Source organism: Cydia fagiglandana, chromosome 2 (genome assembly GCF_963556715.1).
Source record: "Cydia fagiglandana chromosome 2, ilCydFagi1.1, whole genome shotgun sequence".
NCBI lineage: Eukaryota > Metazoa > Arthropoda > Insecta > Lepidoptera > Tortricidae > Cydia > Cydia fagiglandana.
This window is the reverse complement of record NC_085933.1, coordinates 15995032-16014415: the sequence shown is the minus strand read 5'-3', so window position 1 is coordinate 16014415 and position 19384 is coordinate 15995032. Positions and strand designations below refer to the sequence as shown.

The 19384-nt window shown below is 33.9% G+C and overlaps 2 protein-coding genes across 3 annotated transcripts in view; both read left to right on the top strand.

Moving 5' to 3' along the window:
* Nucleotides 1–3425, top strand: part of LOC134676955 (uncharacterized) — a 29251-nt gene extending 25826 nt beyond the window's left edge. For both annotated transcript variants that reach the window (XM_063535335.1, XM_063535343.1), the window contains one exon: nt 3041–3425. In XM_063535335.1, coding sequence (XP_063391405.1) covers nt 3041–3080 — 40 coding nt within the window. In that variant the 3' untranslated portion in view covers nt 3081–3425. The remainder of the gene's footprint in view (nt 1–3040) is intronic.
* A 9445-nt stretch (nt 3426–12870) lies between these two features.
* Nucleotides 12871–18890, top strand: LOC134676895 (ATP-sensitive inward rectifier potassium channel 11-like). The gene is made up of 10 exons (XM_063535282.1): nt 12871–13599; nt 13784–13937; nt 14212–14403; nt 14836–14907; nt 15261–15371; nt 15704–15810; nt 15967–16116; nt 17028–17147; nt 17348–17446; nt 18380–18890. Exons 1-10 carry the CDS (start codon nt 13142–13144, stop codon nt 18546–18548), a joined length of 1632 nt encoding a protein of 543 aa, XP_063391352.1. The 5' UTR covers nt 12871–13141; the 3' UTR covers nt 18549–18890.
* The last annotated feature ends 494 nt before the right edge of the window (nt 18891–19384 follow it).

Genomic DNA, 19384 nt, shown 5'->3' with positions numbered 1-19384 from the left:
CTTCCTTTTTCGAAAGCATTTCTAACCATTTACTGGAGTCAGTTACGGATCGCTGCCATATATGACCCAAAATTTTTTTATTAAGCTATGAGCTTCATCACATATGATCTCTGAGTAATTCTAAGCATTTCTAGCCTCGGAGGCGATAAGAAGCGTGCGTCTAGTCGAGGAGGGCGGAGTACAAAGATGGCCGCCACCCGTCATCATTCAAAAAAATCTGTTCAGGTCTTGGTGGCTACTAGGGCAAGTTTGGTATCATTTTCGTATAAACCGAAGACGTGGAATTCATTGCTGATATTTGATTTTTTCAGTTTCATAGTAATTTTGCAAGAAAAACGTAAAAAGAAAAAAATTTGGGATGGAGGTTTTTGCTTTGAGAGCTAATAGTAATAACTTTTGTATAGTGGCCAAAAGTCTCATACAAAAAATATTATAATAAAGCGCAATTCATGCAGCTTCTAAACATATACATGTTTAGTAATATCCTACTGCAAAAAGATGGTGAAAAAATTATTAAATAACCGCAGCGCGGGTAGTTGGACTCTCGCTAGGCGGCGTTTATCTTACAAAATGGTCGAGTACGAGTATCTACGTAGGTAACTATGCTTACTTTGCTAGATTTTATGATGACGAATAAAATGCTTTCTGTATATTTAATGTCCGCAGTTTCCAGTACACAGACATAATTCTGGTATAGGTTAAAAAAATATACACAGGTATCCCCATGTATAAAGAGGAGGGCGGCTCGCTTAACAAATAAGATCATGTACAACCGCAATTTCAGGTTGGGTTCGTTAGTTACCTTTTATCCCTCAGAGCAGAAAATAGAAGCCCCGCGAGGCGGGGCTTCGTTGGTTTGTCACCAAGTCATACTTGCATAACCTATATTAGTATGACAAATATACATAGCTGTTATGATTTCTAAATGTAAGCTCTCAGCATAATAGTTATTTGTTTTACAAGGGGGCAAAGTTGTTGTTTAACCGCTCGTGCTAATATTGATACCCGATCAAGCGAAAGATTTCAAAACTGAACCACGAGCGTAGTGAGTGGTTCGAAAAATGGAATCTTGAGCGTTGTAAGGGTTTCAAAGAACGAGGGTTAAACAAAATTTGCCGCCGAGTGAAACACAGAATTTTTCACCACACCAACCTGAAGCAAATATTAAATGTAAAATATCAAACAAAATCAAACCAAATCAAATCCAAATGAATGTTATGTGCAGGTTGAAGTTATTTATTAAAAACAACAAGTAAGTACCTATAAAATTACTTAAAGTGAGTTATAGCATGAAAATTATCGTGAAAATAAATATTTTGCCTCTTCCTAAGTAGTACAATTTCTCTCATAAATAGTGTTTTAATATTATCAGCAAAAATAAGAGCGCTATTTTATTAGAATAATTTCATTTATAATAGTTATTTCTCGGACCCAATTTTGGACCCGGGTATATCCTTAAACTAAGGGGAGGCCTATGTTCAGCAGTGGACGTCTTATGGCTGAGATGATGATGATGATATCCTTAAACTACGTTCAAAAGAGAGGTATGGGCACTGTGAATGTCATCTCGCTTTGTGTGGTAGGGCACAGTACAGCGGATGTCATTCCAGATCTATCCGAGCAGAGCCCAACTGGGGAAGTACGTACTTACCTCCACCTTACAGAAAACACCGGTCAAATAACACTAGGCCCCACTCAAATCGTTGCAAGTGCATTAAAATTAAAGTGCATAAAATTATGTCTGTATGATGAATTATGTCTGGATGAAAGTATTTTATTCGTCATCATAAATTCTAGCAAAGTAAGCATACCTACGTAGATACTCGTACTCGATCATTTTGTAAGATAAACGACGGTCCGCAAGATAAACGAAAGTCCAACTACCCGCGCTGCGGTCATTTAATAATTTTTTCACCATCTTTTTGCAGTAGGATATTACTCAACGTGTATATGTTTAGAATCTGCATGAATTACGCTTTATTATAATATTTTTTATATGATATTTTTGGCCACTATACAAAAGTTATTAGCTCTCAAAGCAAAAACCTCCATCCTAAATTTTCATCTTTTTACGTTTTTCTTGTAAAATTACTATGAAGCTGAAAAAAACAAATATCAGCAATGAATTCTACGTCTCCGGTTTATACCAAAAAGATTCCAAACTTGCCCTAGTAGCCACCAGAACCAGAACAGATTTTTTTGAATGATGACGGGTGGCGGCCATCTTTGTACCCCCCCTCCCCTTATTGCCTCCCATGCTTGAAATGCTTAGAATTACTCTAAGATCATATGTGATGAAGCACATAGCTTAATAAAAATTTTTTGGGTCAACTTCATAACTGACTCCGCTAATTCGCATATATTCAAATTATTTTTATTTTCCAGTAGCTTATTTCTGGTTTTTTTTTTCTGATAGGCAAAAATCGCAATTAGGAAAAAACGATTTTCGGAAGAGACAGTAGACAGTACTGAGTGAGTACACACTCTGTATGAGAAGTGTTATTAACCTTAAGCTATTTTTGCGGTTTCACTTACGTGTTTTTAATCCTAAGATTCGAATTGCGACTGCAGCAATGGAAAACGGGCGTCACTGACGATTTCCTTGATAAGTTGCGTTTCCGTTATTGCTGCATTGCTGTCTCGATTGGAACGTTCAACTCCGTCCCTCATTTTGTCAAGGGTATTGATTGACGATAATAACTCCTATTTTCCGTTGCTGCAACGTTCCAGTAACAGGCGCAGAACGTAACCTTTAAGCATGTTATTTATTTTCCTTGATGTTCGTGACTATAAATCACGTGCGTTGAAAATATTAAAAAATTCAGTGATATCCTTACTTTTTACATCGGTTTTATCTGTCTAATAATATCTAATTATCTGTCTAAAATGTAATATCGACACCATCATTGGCAATTACTCCGTCTTTTTACTTAGTACTTACTCCGTCTGAATTAAGTATGTTTAGTTAAATAATTATTTCACAAATCTCCGTTACTACGTATTGTAAACGATAGAATTATCGATTGTTCATATTTTTCAGAAATGCCGGCATCCAACCAAGGGACATCTTCAGTGTATGAATCCCCTCAAAGTGGTAGATAGATAATCCAAGAGATTATAAAGTGTTGATTTGTGATTTTACATTAATTACCCGTACAAATGTAACCAAAAAATACAAATATAATTTTAACAAATGTGTACCTATGCTTTTCATTGGTTACATTTATACGTGACATAATATATATTAATAGCGATATTAAAATATAAATAATATATTAATCGTTATACTTTATAACAGTAAAACTTTAGGAAAATAGAATTTAAGTGACCTACTGTTGTTGTGATTTTTTTTTTGGCATTCTGTTACAAGATTTTTAGATAAGTATTTTCTTTTTCTTACAAATAAATTTTGAAATGTTTTTTTACATTTGTTTTTTATTTTAATTTCCCAATTTTTACTCGAATATCAGGTAAACTAGTTGGTTTAAAAAGTTTAAAAATAATAGGTAAATGTATGTTTTATTTTTATTTTGTAGGCGTAATAAACATTTCTATTTTTTACGATGCGACCCTTTAACCGGAGATTCCGTTTAATATTAAAATTATTTTATACTCACGTTTTATTAAGTCGAATAACGCTCAATATGTTTTGATTAAATTTTCGATATAACTACTCGTATTTTTGGTTTTACTCTGATCTGACAGGGTTTGTAGGAAAGCTTTCCTACCGGAACGACGTCCGAACCGAAATAGTTTTAATATTGAACGGATTTTTTAAAGCATCGGACCCTGACTATTCGATGACATTCAGCCAGGTTACCTGATTGTTTGGACATTTATTTACACACGGACACAGGTTTCAGAATTTCAGTTGAGAGGTTGTGCACAGAGTTTATACTGAGAAGGTTGTGAACATACATACATTCCAGAATTACATTTTCCTATATTTGAGTATTCCAACATGAAAACTATACACACTTTTATGTCTACGTATATTACTAGGTAAACAATTTAAAAAGAACTTATTAGGTTCTTAGGTATCATTCATGCGTTAAATATTTAACATCGTATATTATGTAAATATACACCTACGTACCACATTTGGATGCTGATAAATAATGTGTCAACCCACATTAATTTTTCAATAAAATGTCAACTCAAAAAATTGACGCATAAAGTTGACATTTTATTGCAAAATGGATGTGGGATGACTCATTTTTGCTAAAGACCATCCATTTTGCGTTTATAGATTTAAAGTTAATTAGCTATATTTAACATAACTATTAGGGTTATGTAACTGGAGAAAATGTAATGATCAAACTATAAAAAGGATACCTTATTTCTAGTCGTAGACGATTATATATAAAATGTATTTATTATTTAATTTATATTATTATATTAAATAATCTGAAATATTCTTCCCCGTACTCTAAGTACCTAAAAATTAATCATTATTAACTATTTTGTAGTTCTAGCTATCCATGGCATGTTTATTTGTTAGTATCTGATACTGTTGCAAATATAGAATTTATCTAATGTTGGTGTTATATAGTATAATATAATTGGAAGACTACCACATTATTGTGAGTTTTCAGTTTCTTAATAACCCATAACAAATAGCACCGTATTCTTTATAACTGCGGCAAAATCCGTAGGTGCGTGAACTCTAACAACTATTGCGAAATATTAATACTATAATAATATTTTAGCAAAAAATAAATACTAGGTATGTCTATATAGTTTGCTTTTAGATTACTTTAGTATTTTTTCTAGCTATTAATTGAAATAGAATGAACTCCACAGAAGTAAACACGCAGTTTTTATCAGGCTCATTAATTTTTCCTAATAATGGAATCAACGAATATAGCACGGTCCTACCAAAATTTACTTCTACTTCAAAATTTTTCCGCAAAAAGATTTAGAACCATAAGCTTACTTCTGCGAGGTTCTTTCTAATGCTGAAAAAAACGAACGGTAGGTATCCCTTATGTAACAAAATTATTAATTTTTATTTTACATAACGCATTCAATGCCACCATTATTTTCAGCTTCCCTGTGCTTATTAACCGCCTCCAAATCACGTAGGTGCTACATGTCATAATATGTAATATACTTTTTAATACAGTTGCTCAAAAAGTGCTACTTTACGTAGCTGTTTAGCGTGCGGAAAGTTGGTTATCTCGAACTAGTGCTTTTTACTTTTCCAATTTTTTTAAATTTATACTTGTTCCAATTCACGACTACTTATTGATGAGTGTTAATATTAGTTTCCTTTAAACGTCGTAATCAGCATAAAAATCTACCGTTAATGTAAGAATACGAAAAATATTACATATTTCATATTTAATTACTTACCTCTTCATCAATATAACACGTTTATTTTTTAATATTCAATATTGAAAATTCCGTTCTTAATAAGTTGACTGAATGGAACGGAATAGCTGCCAAACGCCCATAGATATAAATGATATAATATACTTAAAGACGACGTCTAACCGAGCTGTCACTGTTACCACTTTTGTTTAGTGTACGATTAACAATGTTTTTCTTATTTTTTCGCAACTGTATTAAAAAACGTCGTTCGATACACGTGCGGAAATGTCATTCTTCACTCGTCCCGAGTCTTGCCACTCGCCTGCGGCTCGTGGCAAGATATCTCGGTACTCGTGAAGTAATGACATACCTTCCGCACTAGCATCGAAATGTACTATTTTATTGAATCCTTGTATTACTGGTATGTAACTTAACTGTCCATATGCCCTAACTTATCCGGTAGGTATCCCATTGATGAGTGTATGATCATGCTTTTTGCGAAGCTTGAGCAAAAATTAACAGCACATTCACAGATAGGCATAATAATAATAAATCATGAATTATTAAACCTAAAACTACAAGTTAATGAAAGATAGACTTCAATCTTGTTACATACGGTTCTTGGGTAACACAATAAATAAGTATGTAAGGTATCAAACTTTTGTCAGACTCCTAAATATTACATAAAATACATGATCAGAGAACTAAATAGACATGATGTACTTTTTAGGCACTTGATGTACCAAACAAGGTGTACCCTACGAAAGGTGCCCTTTATAATATATATATGTATAATATATAGTTGCTGTTAGTTAAGTATAAGGAATTAATTGAAGAGGGCGATAAAATTAAGTACTGAAATTGTAAATCGGTATTTTAACGTGTTATTTATACATAAAATTAGACGTATAAATGATTATGTTTATGTTTAAGAATTTATAAAACATGTCTATCAAATGGCTCTACAATGTGTTTGTAGTATGAGGCATGTTCATATTTAGGAGGACAGGTAGCAGGTATATATCTAACTATGCGCCAATGAAATATAGACTATTAATTACCTACTTCAAGACATCTGAATTAAAAACTCATATTTTTATTAAATACATGAGTGTTGTTGCTATCAAATGACTAGTACTATTAAATTAATTAGTAGTACTAAATTTAGGTTTATGGAAACGACGTACCTACCTACAGTCAAATATGTCCCCTGAGGCCCTGAATAAACAACCAAACCTCAACATTTTCCGAAAGTTTATAAGTATTGTCCATCTATAGGTAACTGTATATATTTTGAAATTAATAAAATTGGATAAGAATGATAATATGCTGGGATGAAGGGATATGAATGTTAATTGAGGTTTTGTTTGTAGAAATATTAGGTGCTATCGGTTGATTTGACAAATGTTTTTTTTACGAAAACCATTATAACCATACGTCCTTGACGTCTGTCCTCCTATCTTAGATAAGAATGTCACCCTGTTACCTGATACTAAATCTAGAAACATAATGTAAATATATGCGTTACTACGCATACCTACTGGTAGCCAAGGAAGCAGTTCATTCTGTTTCATTGCAAAAGGCAAATTTACGAGATGACAGTTTACATTAAGATATTATCATGATTTACAAGTTTCAACGTTGATTTTCATAATATATGTATATCTAGTATTATTCGTGAATGTTCTTGCAAAGTACTTACTTGAGAATATAAAGTAAAGTTCTGTCAGGTAGATTGTACGTGTTCTACAGTAAGTATACCTAGGTACTGAACTGAACCAAGTCACACCAACATCATAGATAAATGAAATAAAAAGGTAATTGAAAAACTAAAAAAATACATCAAACAGCAACAATTAAGAAAATAATTTACCTATAACTACATACGTACAGTGCACTGAGAGAAAAATCATCACCAGGAATTAAAAAACAGTTCGGTACTGGGGGAAAAAAATGAAGTTTTAGTAATAATTATGGACGTTTCACTATTTCTGTAAAGTTTATTTATTTCTACAAACAGCTCAGTAGTTAATCCCAAATATAATTTCAACAAACAGATAATAGAAATTGCAAGAACTAATAGAAATTGCAAAAGTCAATTTGTTCCTATTAGTTAACTCTCCTTGTCCCCGGATTAAGTTTATTTTTGTAATTCTAAGTGTATTTTTGTTGTACTTTTCTCTCAGTGTGTACATAAACAAAATCATCAGAGCAATATGACAAAAAATCAATATACAGGTAAATCGCTGGGAAAATAATAAAATTACCATTACACTTACCCAAAAATTCTGTAAGGGGCAGGGGATGATGTAGAATTGTGCGCCCTGTCAAAACAAAAAAAAACCTAAACTTCAACAAATATGAAATAATAGACAGTAACTTAAATACTTATTTTATAAGAAATTCCATATTCATACTAATTTAAGTTAAAAACAAAATTTAAAGTCTAGTCTCACAAATTACAGTTCTCAATAAAGGGCGCATTGTGTATTTCAATCTAAAGCGTTAGTAAAAATCAATTAAGAGCCATTGAAAGAAGCTTTTATTGAATTTGCCTCCTTCAACTAAATAAATACCGATTTCAACCCCATAATGTAAATAGTTTATGGCGTATTTAAATCTGTTCAAACTGACAGAATCCTAAGGACGTTCAATCTTATTACTTATTTCTAATCTTTTTGATGTTTTGCGTTTTCGAGAGCCTTTTAACAATATTTATTCGAATACTTTACTATGTTAAATAAATAATATTTCTGTAAAATAGAATGAGGAATATTCCATTATGAACTCTTCAGTTTGAAGAGGCAGTGATGGTTATGCATATTTATAATAGGTTAATTCACCAACATCAACAGTATAGAGCTTATTACCGCGCACGACATGATATGTTATAGCGATTATAATGCTCTGTGACATCAAGCGATGCACGCTGTACAGTCGTAGTCAAAGATTTATTTCCATTTTTCGCCTTATTACAAAGGAATAAGGTGCAAAAGTATAAACATATCTCTGACGTCGACTGTACCTTGTCATGTCACGCAATACGAGTAAGAGCGCCCATATTACGCCTACATAGTTAGCTTGGATTAATATTTTTCTACGGAAAAGCGACTTTATGCCATATTATTTTTGACCATAGACCATTCGAGACCTATATTTATAAATGTAAATGCTAGCAGTTCCTGCCAAATAGTCACTAAGGATACAAATTATGATAAGTAAGACATTATTCAAAACATTTGTCATAAGAACTTTACTTAGGTATGATATTGAAATGGATGGCGTTATGCTAATTCAGTTTATTTACACAAACCACAAATAAATGGTTTACTTCAAGCAGGTTAGTCAAAGCTGCACATGAATTATTAAACTACATATGTTAGGTACATTATATGAAAATTCGCTATATGAAAATTCGGGAGCATTGCTCGGAGCAATCCAGAGCTCTCATAATTATAGCACTTGAGGATAGCAGCCGCGGGTACGGTGGCTAAGCGCGGCTTCAGATTAGTGGTTTTTTTCTGCGCGTGTACGGTCGTATCGGCGATACGCGCTTACACGCGCGCTATTTTGTCGCTACATTTAAAGTGTAATTCTATGGAACTTGCTAATGCTAACTATGTAAACAAAAGTCACTAGTAAATTCATCATTCAGAGACAATTACAATATGGCGGTTTGTTTATATAGTTAGCAAGTTCCATAGAATGACACTTTAGATATACACGTCTATACGCGCTTCCAAAAACGAGCTTATAGGCGCGTGTAAAGCACTAGTCTGAAACCGCCCTAACGTCAACTCTACCATTCGGCAATCACCATCCATGTAAATGTTAATTTTTTTTTAACTTTGCCTTACGTAGAATGCAAATAAATCATGATAATCTAATTTTAATGATTAGTATTTAGGCATAAATCTGTCCCAACTAGGTAAATATTGTATGGGTACAAAGTGCCCCAATGACCACTTATTTCGGTAATTCCAACTTTTGACCGTGACTCTTCTCGTATTGGTTACAATTTTTTTGAGTTAATGTTACACCACCAATACATATAGGTATGTTTCTTGTCTGTGTATTAGGTTTGGTCTAGGGCGATTTCTTGTATGCGACATTGTAATTACTAATTGGTGATGGATTAAATATCATCCTTTAAGGACATTCGACATATTAGTTTCTTATTTGTAAGAGTTTATTGAGAATCTAATTCATTTATATAAAATAGTACCTAATAGTTGAACGATATTTAATAATAGGTAACTAACACATCGTAATGTAGAGACTAACATTACGTAGGTACTGTATATATTTGTGTTCATATTCATAGCTAGATCATAGCAATATATTTCGCATTATATATGTTTACTTATTATTTATTAGATAACATATAAAATATCGTTTTGGTAAACTAGTTTTTATAGTGAAAACGCATTGTCAACGAGAAGGCCAATAAAACAACTATATTTATTAACAAATTTAATTATATACTTATAATTTAACTTTTATTTTGTTTTTCATAGGGAAAACTCATTTTTACGGTAACATATGCATAACAATGAAAGTAATGTTACCCTATTGCGCGTTTGACCAACATAAATTTCAAATCCTGTGCATATACGCATGCCTTATTGCTAGGGTAGGTACGAGTGCATCCCTTATATGTATGTTTCAAGTCAGAATCTACGTAGAGTACATCTACGCTAGGTTACCCGCCAAACATTAAGTACTTACGTCTTGTACGCCGCACTTATAGGTGCATTTTATCACTGACAGTGCCAAGTCTGCACAAACTTACCGCAGACGGATTCTATTAACAACGTTTTCCTCAGTGGGAAGGAACTCGCAATAATGTATATAATAACTTGGTGTCACAAGTATATGTTTAAATGTGATATATATGAATGCCATATTATGTAAAATATCAGGCTGAAATAAATGCAAAAGCAAATTATATTCTGTTTTAATTCCACCTCCTCTCAGATATATCTGTTCAGTCCTTTAAAGGAGCCCGGGGATCCGCTTGACAACCTCTTTACTACCTACCGTTTTCTCGTTTTTATGCTTCGGTTCTCTTCAAGCTGAAGAGAATTGGTGCAAACACAACTTTTTACTACAGCGAGTCATCTGACCTTCCAATCCAGTCGGGGTTGTGAATGGTTTTATCCACGTGATATAATAACTGTCACTTTTTAACACCGCGGGATAGAAAGTGACGGGCACCGTTTTATCACGCTGTCACGTAGACAAGAACGACCATCATATCCGTACAGGAGGAAACAAAATCTTGTTGGGATTAGTCCCGCTTTTTTATGATGTTATTCTTTACATAAAAATTCCGACTAATGTCAATGATGATTCGCTGATACATAATAATATGCTCCTACAAATTTATTGACAGACATTGCGGTCTGAGATTCAAACCCACAAACTCGACAATTAAAATACCCAACCCAAAGGCTCCTTAAACTTCCTTTTCTCCAATATGCTCGGAAATGTTCACCTTACTGTAGCAAAAATAGTACGGGAAGTTCTTCGTTAATGTCAAACTCTAACTAAAAAACATCAAACTATCGCTGTCCTGTTCTAGCGGACGGGAAGTAAAAAAACACTACAGTAATAACTTATTACTGTAGTGTTTTTTACTTTTTAATAATAAAAAACGCAAACAGCCAATTATTATTGCCGCGAGCCGCTTCTACACGACCCGATCAGCTATCATTTCACGTGTATGATCGTGCGAATACTGCTTAATAAAATCAAAGATTATTTTTATATTTTTTTTAAATCTCATCCGTGTTCATAAAGCTTACATAGTTTGTCAAAGGACTTTCTCATTTCAAACATAGACAAAGAGAATCATACTATCTTTGTCTTACACTAGTACTAGCACCCAAAAGAAAAGGATGGGTGTAGTTTTCCTGGTTCTTACTGACTGAAAAGTTGGTTTGACAAACTATATTGCGCAATTATATTGAATGAACGAATATTGAATGGTACTGAATGGCAGAATAAGTTTGTGCCTTTAACTTTTAAAAATTAATTAAAGAGGGAAATTGTTTTTGACATTTTGGATGTGAAGGTTTAATTTGAGTAATGCTTGATGCTTAAATAATAATTATTTTAGCTTATTTCCTCGCATGTTTGGAGAAAAGCACTATATATGCCTCGGCAGGAATAGCAATTCGTGGATTCGTCTTCTTTGTCGGACTCCGCTTCGCGTCGTCCGACAAAATCGAAACTCATCCACGAATTGCCCTTTCCCGGCCTCTGCAATAATGTACTATTTCCTAGCAACCTAATTATTTGATTCGACGACATAATCGAGCCAGTTCGAACCCTAAATAAGAAGTATTTTGGACATACATATTGTCTTCCTTAGTCACTTTATTTGCTCGGACTAAGATGCAAATCCGAACTTAAGAAAGATTAGATAGCGCTGATAAAAATGGCTTAAGGTAAACATAGTAATAGTTGACATGACACCAACGAGATCCTATCTCTCTCCTATCTCTCACCAACGAGAATATTACTAGGATTCAAACATGATTCAAAATTAAAGGTGACATTTATTATGGGAATGTACATCACAGGGATTAATAATTTAGACAGAATATATTGATGTGAAGCGTCTTTTCGTCACTGTGCGTAAAAAGCTAATCAGAAATATTTAAAAACTACCTACTGTTCATTTCTTTTGGATCAATGTATTTTTTACCACTAACTTGTTAATCTTCAATGCGCCAGTTTATGTAGTTTAAAAGTTATTGAGAGATTCTTATTGTCAGCGAAAATAATCCAAGTTCCGCGAGAATATAACAATGTTTTTTAAAACCATAATAGGAGAATTACCGCCCGAAAATTTCTATGTAGGTATCTATAGCGAAACTCTTTTTTTATCTATATAATTATTATTCATTTTTGGACTTATGCTGCCATCGAACCACCATTATTTAGGAGGTCTGTACACAAACAGTTTTGAATGATCATAAGTAGTACCTATACTGTAAAATGCAGACAGTAAAACATAGTGAGGAGTGGCGCATAATGAGGCACTTACTGACGCAAGGCACTATTCTGAAACGTTTAGTAAGGTCACTTTGGGTAATCGCTGAATAATAAAACTAGAATAAGATTTCTATGAAACAACCGATGGAATAAATAAGTATGGTACTTTCATCACCTTGGATATAATAGTATCGCAGTGAATATTATCGCATTTTCCAAAAATCTACTGGAAATCTATGTACCTGAATACATAATATGAAACATACCTACAGTTTTCTTTTTTGATTAATAGTGTCTGTCTCTATGTTCGCTATTTTCATGCGGTTTTCACCTATCAATAGAATTATTCTTGAGGATAGTTTAAGTGCATATTTGTAACCCGTGCGAAGCCGGGCCAGGTCGCTAGTAAGTATGTGGTAAAAAGTTTATAAACACATCTAAAATTTCAGAGGAATTCCTATTTCTCCAAATGGTTGCTAGGAATTCGAAAGATTGTAGAATAGCCCAGCATCTTGCAAGGTCAGCTTAGCTCTCTCAATTAGTGCTGATAACAGAGATAAAGCTGATTGCGCCTCGATAACACGTTGCCGGAGAGAGTCGGAAGAAAACTGGTTCCCGGGAATATTGCTTTACGGAATTTTTTACATTCTTCATTGAGTTTGCTGATCAAACTCATGGTATTAGAAAAAAATTGCAACGTAAAAATATGTGTTAAAAGTGAACTCCGGTTGTGCGTGAAAAGTGAATTGATTAAAATATGTCTGTATGGAAAAGTGTTATTTATTACTTTTATTAGGTGTAATTTTACCTATTGAAAGTTGAAACGATGGAAAAAGACCAACTAATAAAAGGTGTTGAATTTAACCAAATAAATCAACTGTATGAAGAATGTTTGACTTATTTACAATCAAACATTAAACACAGTCCCAATGACATGAAAGAACTCAATTTGGATCCCGAAGAACATGTATCGAATGAGGATGACGATGGTGTTATATACGAAACTATACAAGATAATAAAACACTTAATGGGTTTATAGAATCGGCAAAACCCGATTTCATAGTTGTAAATGAATTAAAAAATGATAAATCAAAGAGTGTTGATTCAGTAAGATCAGAAATTAAGTCGGAGAGACTCAGAAAGCTATCTCAAACTTTACCTAGGATAATAATTACTCAGAGTGATGCAAGCTTGAATGTCAATAAGAATAAGAAATTGATTTACGAATTTCAGAAACCCAAAGTACCAAGTGTTGCTAAGAAACATCAAATAGTACAAAACAGGTAAGTTTATTAATACAGGTAAAAACACATCATGACTTTTCTTTACTTTTAAGTTGCCGTATTATTATTAATTAAATACGTAACAAAACTATTAAATACCTATATGGTATGGTGTGGAACATAGAATAATACATAATAATTACTTATCACATATGTTTATATATATTATCCTTGAAATTTTCAGCTTCGTCAAAAATCCACCGCCACTTCGCAACCGTTCAGCTTACGGTGACTTCCCCAAGAGATTAGTATCTAAAGGTGGGGGCGAGAATGTGGCCCTCATATCTAATGTCCCGTTTGAGAAGATTCGACTATTGAATGATTCATTTCATACTCTGGTAAAACTCAAACTTTCATCAAAACTAGTAATTAGTAAATCACTTCTCGTAATAATCAAGTCATTTTCCTTATTTAAATTGAGCGTTAATAGCTTCATATTTAAGTGACTTTATTACAGAAGTAATTTTCGGAATTTGGATATTAGTTGACTGTGTTGAATATTTCTGAAAGTTTGTTGTAATTAATAATCATATTTGTTTATTTACATATTATGTATGAAGCATGTTGTTAGTCAAATCACAAATTAAGGGTCTTAAACAATTTTCCGCCAAGATCAATCTCCGCTGGCGTTGGATCGTAATCGGCACGGTGGTCGTCCACTTCACCATGTGGGCGGTGTTCGCCCTGTTCTGGTACATCACGGCGCTGGCACATTACGACTTCGAACCAGATCCTCCTAACAGGCCATGTATTACGGGGGGAAAGGACTTCATAACAATCTTCTTGGCTTCTGTTGAGGCTCAGGTACACTAAGTATTACGATTTTTATAAATGGGTACCTATAAAATTTTGTTTAGTAAATTATTCTACCTCGAACAAATAATAACTGTTCGTAATAAAGAGGAAGAGTAGAAACGAAATGTGACTAAAAGACTTGATGGATGTTTATGAATAATTTTAAACGTATGTATGATAGGGATAAATAAGTTTTGGCTAAGCAACAGGCATTTAGGCACCATTTTAGTGACACAGAAGATCTGTCTGACGTCCCACAAATCAGGAAACGCGCCCGATGATCCTTGATTGCCAATTTGCCGTCTTTGAGACTTGCCGACGAATTAAGATGATTTATCTCGCCTTAATTCCTGTTAGGCGTTTCCTTATTACCGGCGGAGTATTTTGTCGACATAAGTTTTTATTAATTTATTGCACTGTGAATTACCTCCTATTTTTCAGACAACAATCGGTTTCGGAGATCGTGCCATAGATGAAGAATGTCCAGAATCCATATTTCTGTTTATTATTCAGGTAAGCAAACTATTACTCAACTCCGACTGCTTCTTAATAATAATAGTGACTAAGTATACCTACTAAAATATTATAACTATAAATTCGATACAAATATGTCGAGGTAGGTAATTAGAAAATTTTTCTTATGTTAAATAAATAATAGAAATAAAATTCTATCACACACAGACCACACAGTAGGTATGTTACTCCATGTTTCTCTCAAAATAAAAAAAAGCTCCTAAGTCTCAGTTTTAATTAAAATGGCCATAGGTAATAAAAAAAAGAATCTGTGGAAGAGTTAGGTACGGCTACTCAGCTTGTTTTGTAAAGTAGGTATAAGTGCTTCAACCAGATTAATTTATATTTTCCAGTTAATCCTGGGTACCGGTCTGTCTGGAGTTCTAACTTGCGTCGTCTACGCCAAACTCACACGGCCAGAGAAGCTCTCCAGAGATGGCGTTGGCTTCAGCAAAAAAGCTGTGGTTAGTAAAATATGGAGAATGAAATATTTTTTTTGTTCAATGAAATTGGGAATTTGTTTTACGTTATTTATATGTGTACACATTATTTATTTATTAAATTTAAATATGTATGAAAGACGTAAACGCTAAATGGAACCTAGTGGTGAATATTTCATAAGGCGTTCAAAAAAGGACTTGAGGACGTTGTAAGTAGTGTGTAGGTGTTAGATCATGAGTTGTAGGTTAGTGAAATAACTACTATATCTTGCAAAATAATCACATATCTTGTCAAGTCCTTTAATTTTGCTTTTGCTAAACTAAACGTTTAAAAATAAATGGTGATGACATTTCAGATCAGCATCCGTGACGGGCGCCTCTGCCTGATGATGCGCGCTTGGGATCTCAACTACGACCACATCATCAGCTCCGAGTTCACTGCCCACTTTATCAACACATACAGGTTCCGTTATAAAAACTTTTTTTTATGAAAAATTTCGAGCAAATCACAAAAGACTTAAGGATTTTCAAATTAAGCATGACGTCCTTATCAAAATATAATGTACGTATGTATAACCTGTGTGATGCCTCCTTATCTTTATATTTCTATATGTTATAGAACAAAAGAAGGGGAGATAATCCGGTACTACGCGCGCAGTTTGACACTGAAGCACCGTCAGTTCCTGCTGTGGCCCGTGACGCTAGTTCACGAGATCGACGAGGACAGCCCCCTCTACCGATACACGCCTGATGACATCAGAAACATTAGGTATACGGATGAATAACCTAACATTATCTGCCTTGAGGAATTTTTTATCGTATCTTATCGTATCTTGGTTGTGTCTATGACAGGTCTATCTGTTGTCCATTTCAACTGCTACGAGGGATATGAAAAAAGGCTAAAAAGAAAAGACATATATCTTCCCTCATACATAGAGAACCCTTTTTTTTTAAGTTAAATGAGTAGAGGCCCTCGCTGAAGGACTCGCTCGTCAGGATATAAAGCACTCAACCAATCTGCTTATAGTCTAACTGATTACAGATATAACTAGAAAAAAAAAACAACTGCGACAACAGACTTACTTGTGAAATTCACTGAAATGTCACTCTCTTTAAGACGAAACAGGAGCTGAGTTAAATATTTTAGGTAAATATACCCGTCTCGCTAACGGAAGCGGCTCCTGACACTAGTGCTTGTAGTAAGGACAAGGCGAAAAATCTTGCGTAATAATCTCAAAAATTGAGGTTTCGTACTCGACTGTTTCCTCCTCCAAAACTTAACCAATCGTAACCAAATTTGGAAATCTAAATGATTATGAAATTATCTGTGTCGGACCGTTTTGCTTTTTTGGCTAATTGATATCAGTTTTGAATACTACGCCTCTCAGTGCGGCATAGTCAATGAGGCTATTTTGGCCATTTTTGAAGGGCTCTAAAAAACCCTTAAAAATATATATATATCAAAAAAAGCAAAACGGTCCGACACACATATTGACAATATTAATCAGTGTTGAAAAATCATCTCCACGGAGGGAACAGTCGAGTACGTTTGTATGGAGAAATGACCACTCCTGTTGGTTCTTAACTGTTTACATACTTACTGAGCACTTCTGTATCTTAGAATATAGCTTAGAAAACAAAGTCGTAAAAAAGTAATCCATAACCTGAAATTGTTTTCAGTTTTGAAATAACGGTTGGGTTGAAAGGGGCATCCTCATCCTTGGGCACTTTCACACAGAGCCAGACTTCTTACATGCCCAAAGAGGTGATTTGGGGACACCGGTTTCCTTCTGTTGTCAAGTAAGTATTACCAATATTACCATAAAATACCTGTTTTAGTATGATGGAAAATATTTAATATAGTTTTTAAGGTCTTGAAAGACTTGCACCAACGCTTTAAAGAGAACTCATTGAGCAAAAGTGATTCTGTCATCGCTATCCTGTTATTTTTGCACTAAATTACGACATTATGTTTAACTATTCACTTACTTTTTTTTTAGATACAACGTTCGCAAGCAGAAATACGCTATAGACCACACAAAGCTGGACACCATCGAGCCGGTAGAGACACCGCTTTGCAGCGCTTGTGAGCTTGACAAGTAAGGTTATCACCTGGTTGTAGGTATATTGATATATGCCCAAAAATATATGCACTAGTTTTAGAAAAGCAACAGCCACTTAGTCAGTCAGAGAGAAGACTAGGCCTACTGCAATACTAAGAGGGCAACATAATGGTGTCCAAATGCACCTAACATCAAATTCTACAATCATATGACTTTTACCTAGGGATGTAACGATACATGATTTTGCCGATACGATACCGATACCGATTTTTCAAGTAAATAATCGGCGATACCGATACAGATACCGATATCAATGGCATAGTAGTTAGCTAATAGATATAACAAATAAGGAATTATATACTTATTATGCATAAAACATACATATGTATTAATAAACACCCGAATTTGTGAAGTGTGAAAAACTGTAAGTCTAATAAAGAAAAATGCCAAATCAAAATCAAAGAAAACATTTATTTAGGGGTAACCACCAAGCAATTAATGCAAAAGTAAATCCGAATCAGTAATTATAGTTCACTTTATTAGGTAGTTTTTACCCGACTACGTCAACGCAAAAGGAGGGTTATTTATTAGGGAAACAAAGTGTATTCAAATTATTAGCATCGTTTTGCGCGCTTTTCAAACTGTAACATCGGCTGAATTTAAATCGGCGATGCCGATATATCGGTCTGCCGATTATATCGGCCGATATATCGTATCGGTATCGGTATCGTTACATCCCTACTTATACCATTGTTTGTCATTACCAATACCGCATCGCTTCGTCGGTATGATGACAAGTCTCAGGGAATGTTGCCTAATAATGATTTAAGTGATTTCATTTTGTGGTATGGCAAGTCAACATCACTTCCATCAGGTCGAATGAACCTCATCAATTACGTATCGTACATACGCGGTTGACATTACTGTTGTATCAACTAACTTTACCTATACGTTTGACATTATTCCCAGATTCATGAAGTCTCAGTCGCCACCCCCCTCGCCCCGCACCCCCGGCACGCCCGGCACCCCCGGCAGCTTCAGCGACCAGCTTTCGGGATTTCAACTCTCTCGCTCGTCCTCATTCCGCAAGAAGAAACCTACCGATCACAAATCTATGCCTAATTTTCTAAAAGCTTGAGTAGATTTCCAAAAAATGGGGCAGTTTTTATTTTCTAGCAACTAGAACGAACTCATCTCCTAATAGTAGTCATGATTCTAAGTAAGAATACCTAAAATTTCTTGAAATACGAAAAACACCTGCACTATAACGATTTCTTAAAACTTTTTACTGTAACAATGTGGAATCTTTACCTCACTTGTTGTAATTGGTAAGAATACATGTTTTATACCTATTGAAATATCAAGGTGTATTGTTTAAGAATACATATAGCACATATATTGTTAAAGTCTGTTTCATAAATCATAAACATTAAGTTATCAACGCATACAACTGATTATTGTATTAAAAATACTACGTACATTTGAAGATATTATATGTTTAATAAATATATCGACTGTTTTATTCTAGTCTCCATCTTCAAAATAACCTATGTTTAGATTTCTATTCCCCATAATAATTCAAAATTTCTTAATTCGCATTCACATTTATTAAGAAACATGTCTTAAAGTTTCTAGGCCACCTGATCAAAATATACACTACAAATATATGTACCTCTTATCTTTTGTAGGATAAAGGTGTGTTATCTCGACGAGATAACATAGCTATAGTTCTGTTTTACGATCCTTTATTACAACACATTTTAAAGTATCGATGAATTAACTAGCTAGTGATTTCCGAAGAAAATAGTATTAATATGTGTGAAGCATAGCATAACCAATAGAAAAGTGGTATTATTCACGAATCAGTTGCAGTGATAGTTACAGACAGTAAATAATACAAGTGAGCGATATTATAGTGTACTAACATATAAACAGACAATAAAACATAGAACATGAAGTAGGTACGTTGTTTAC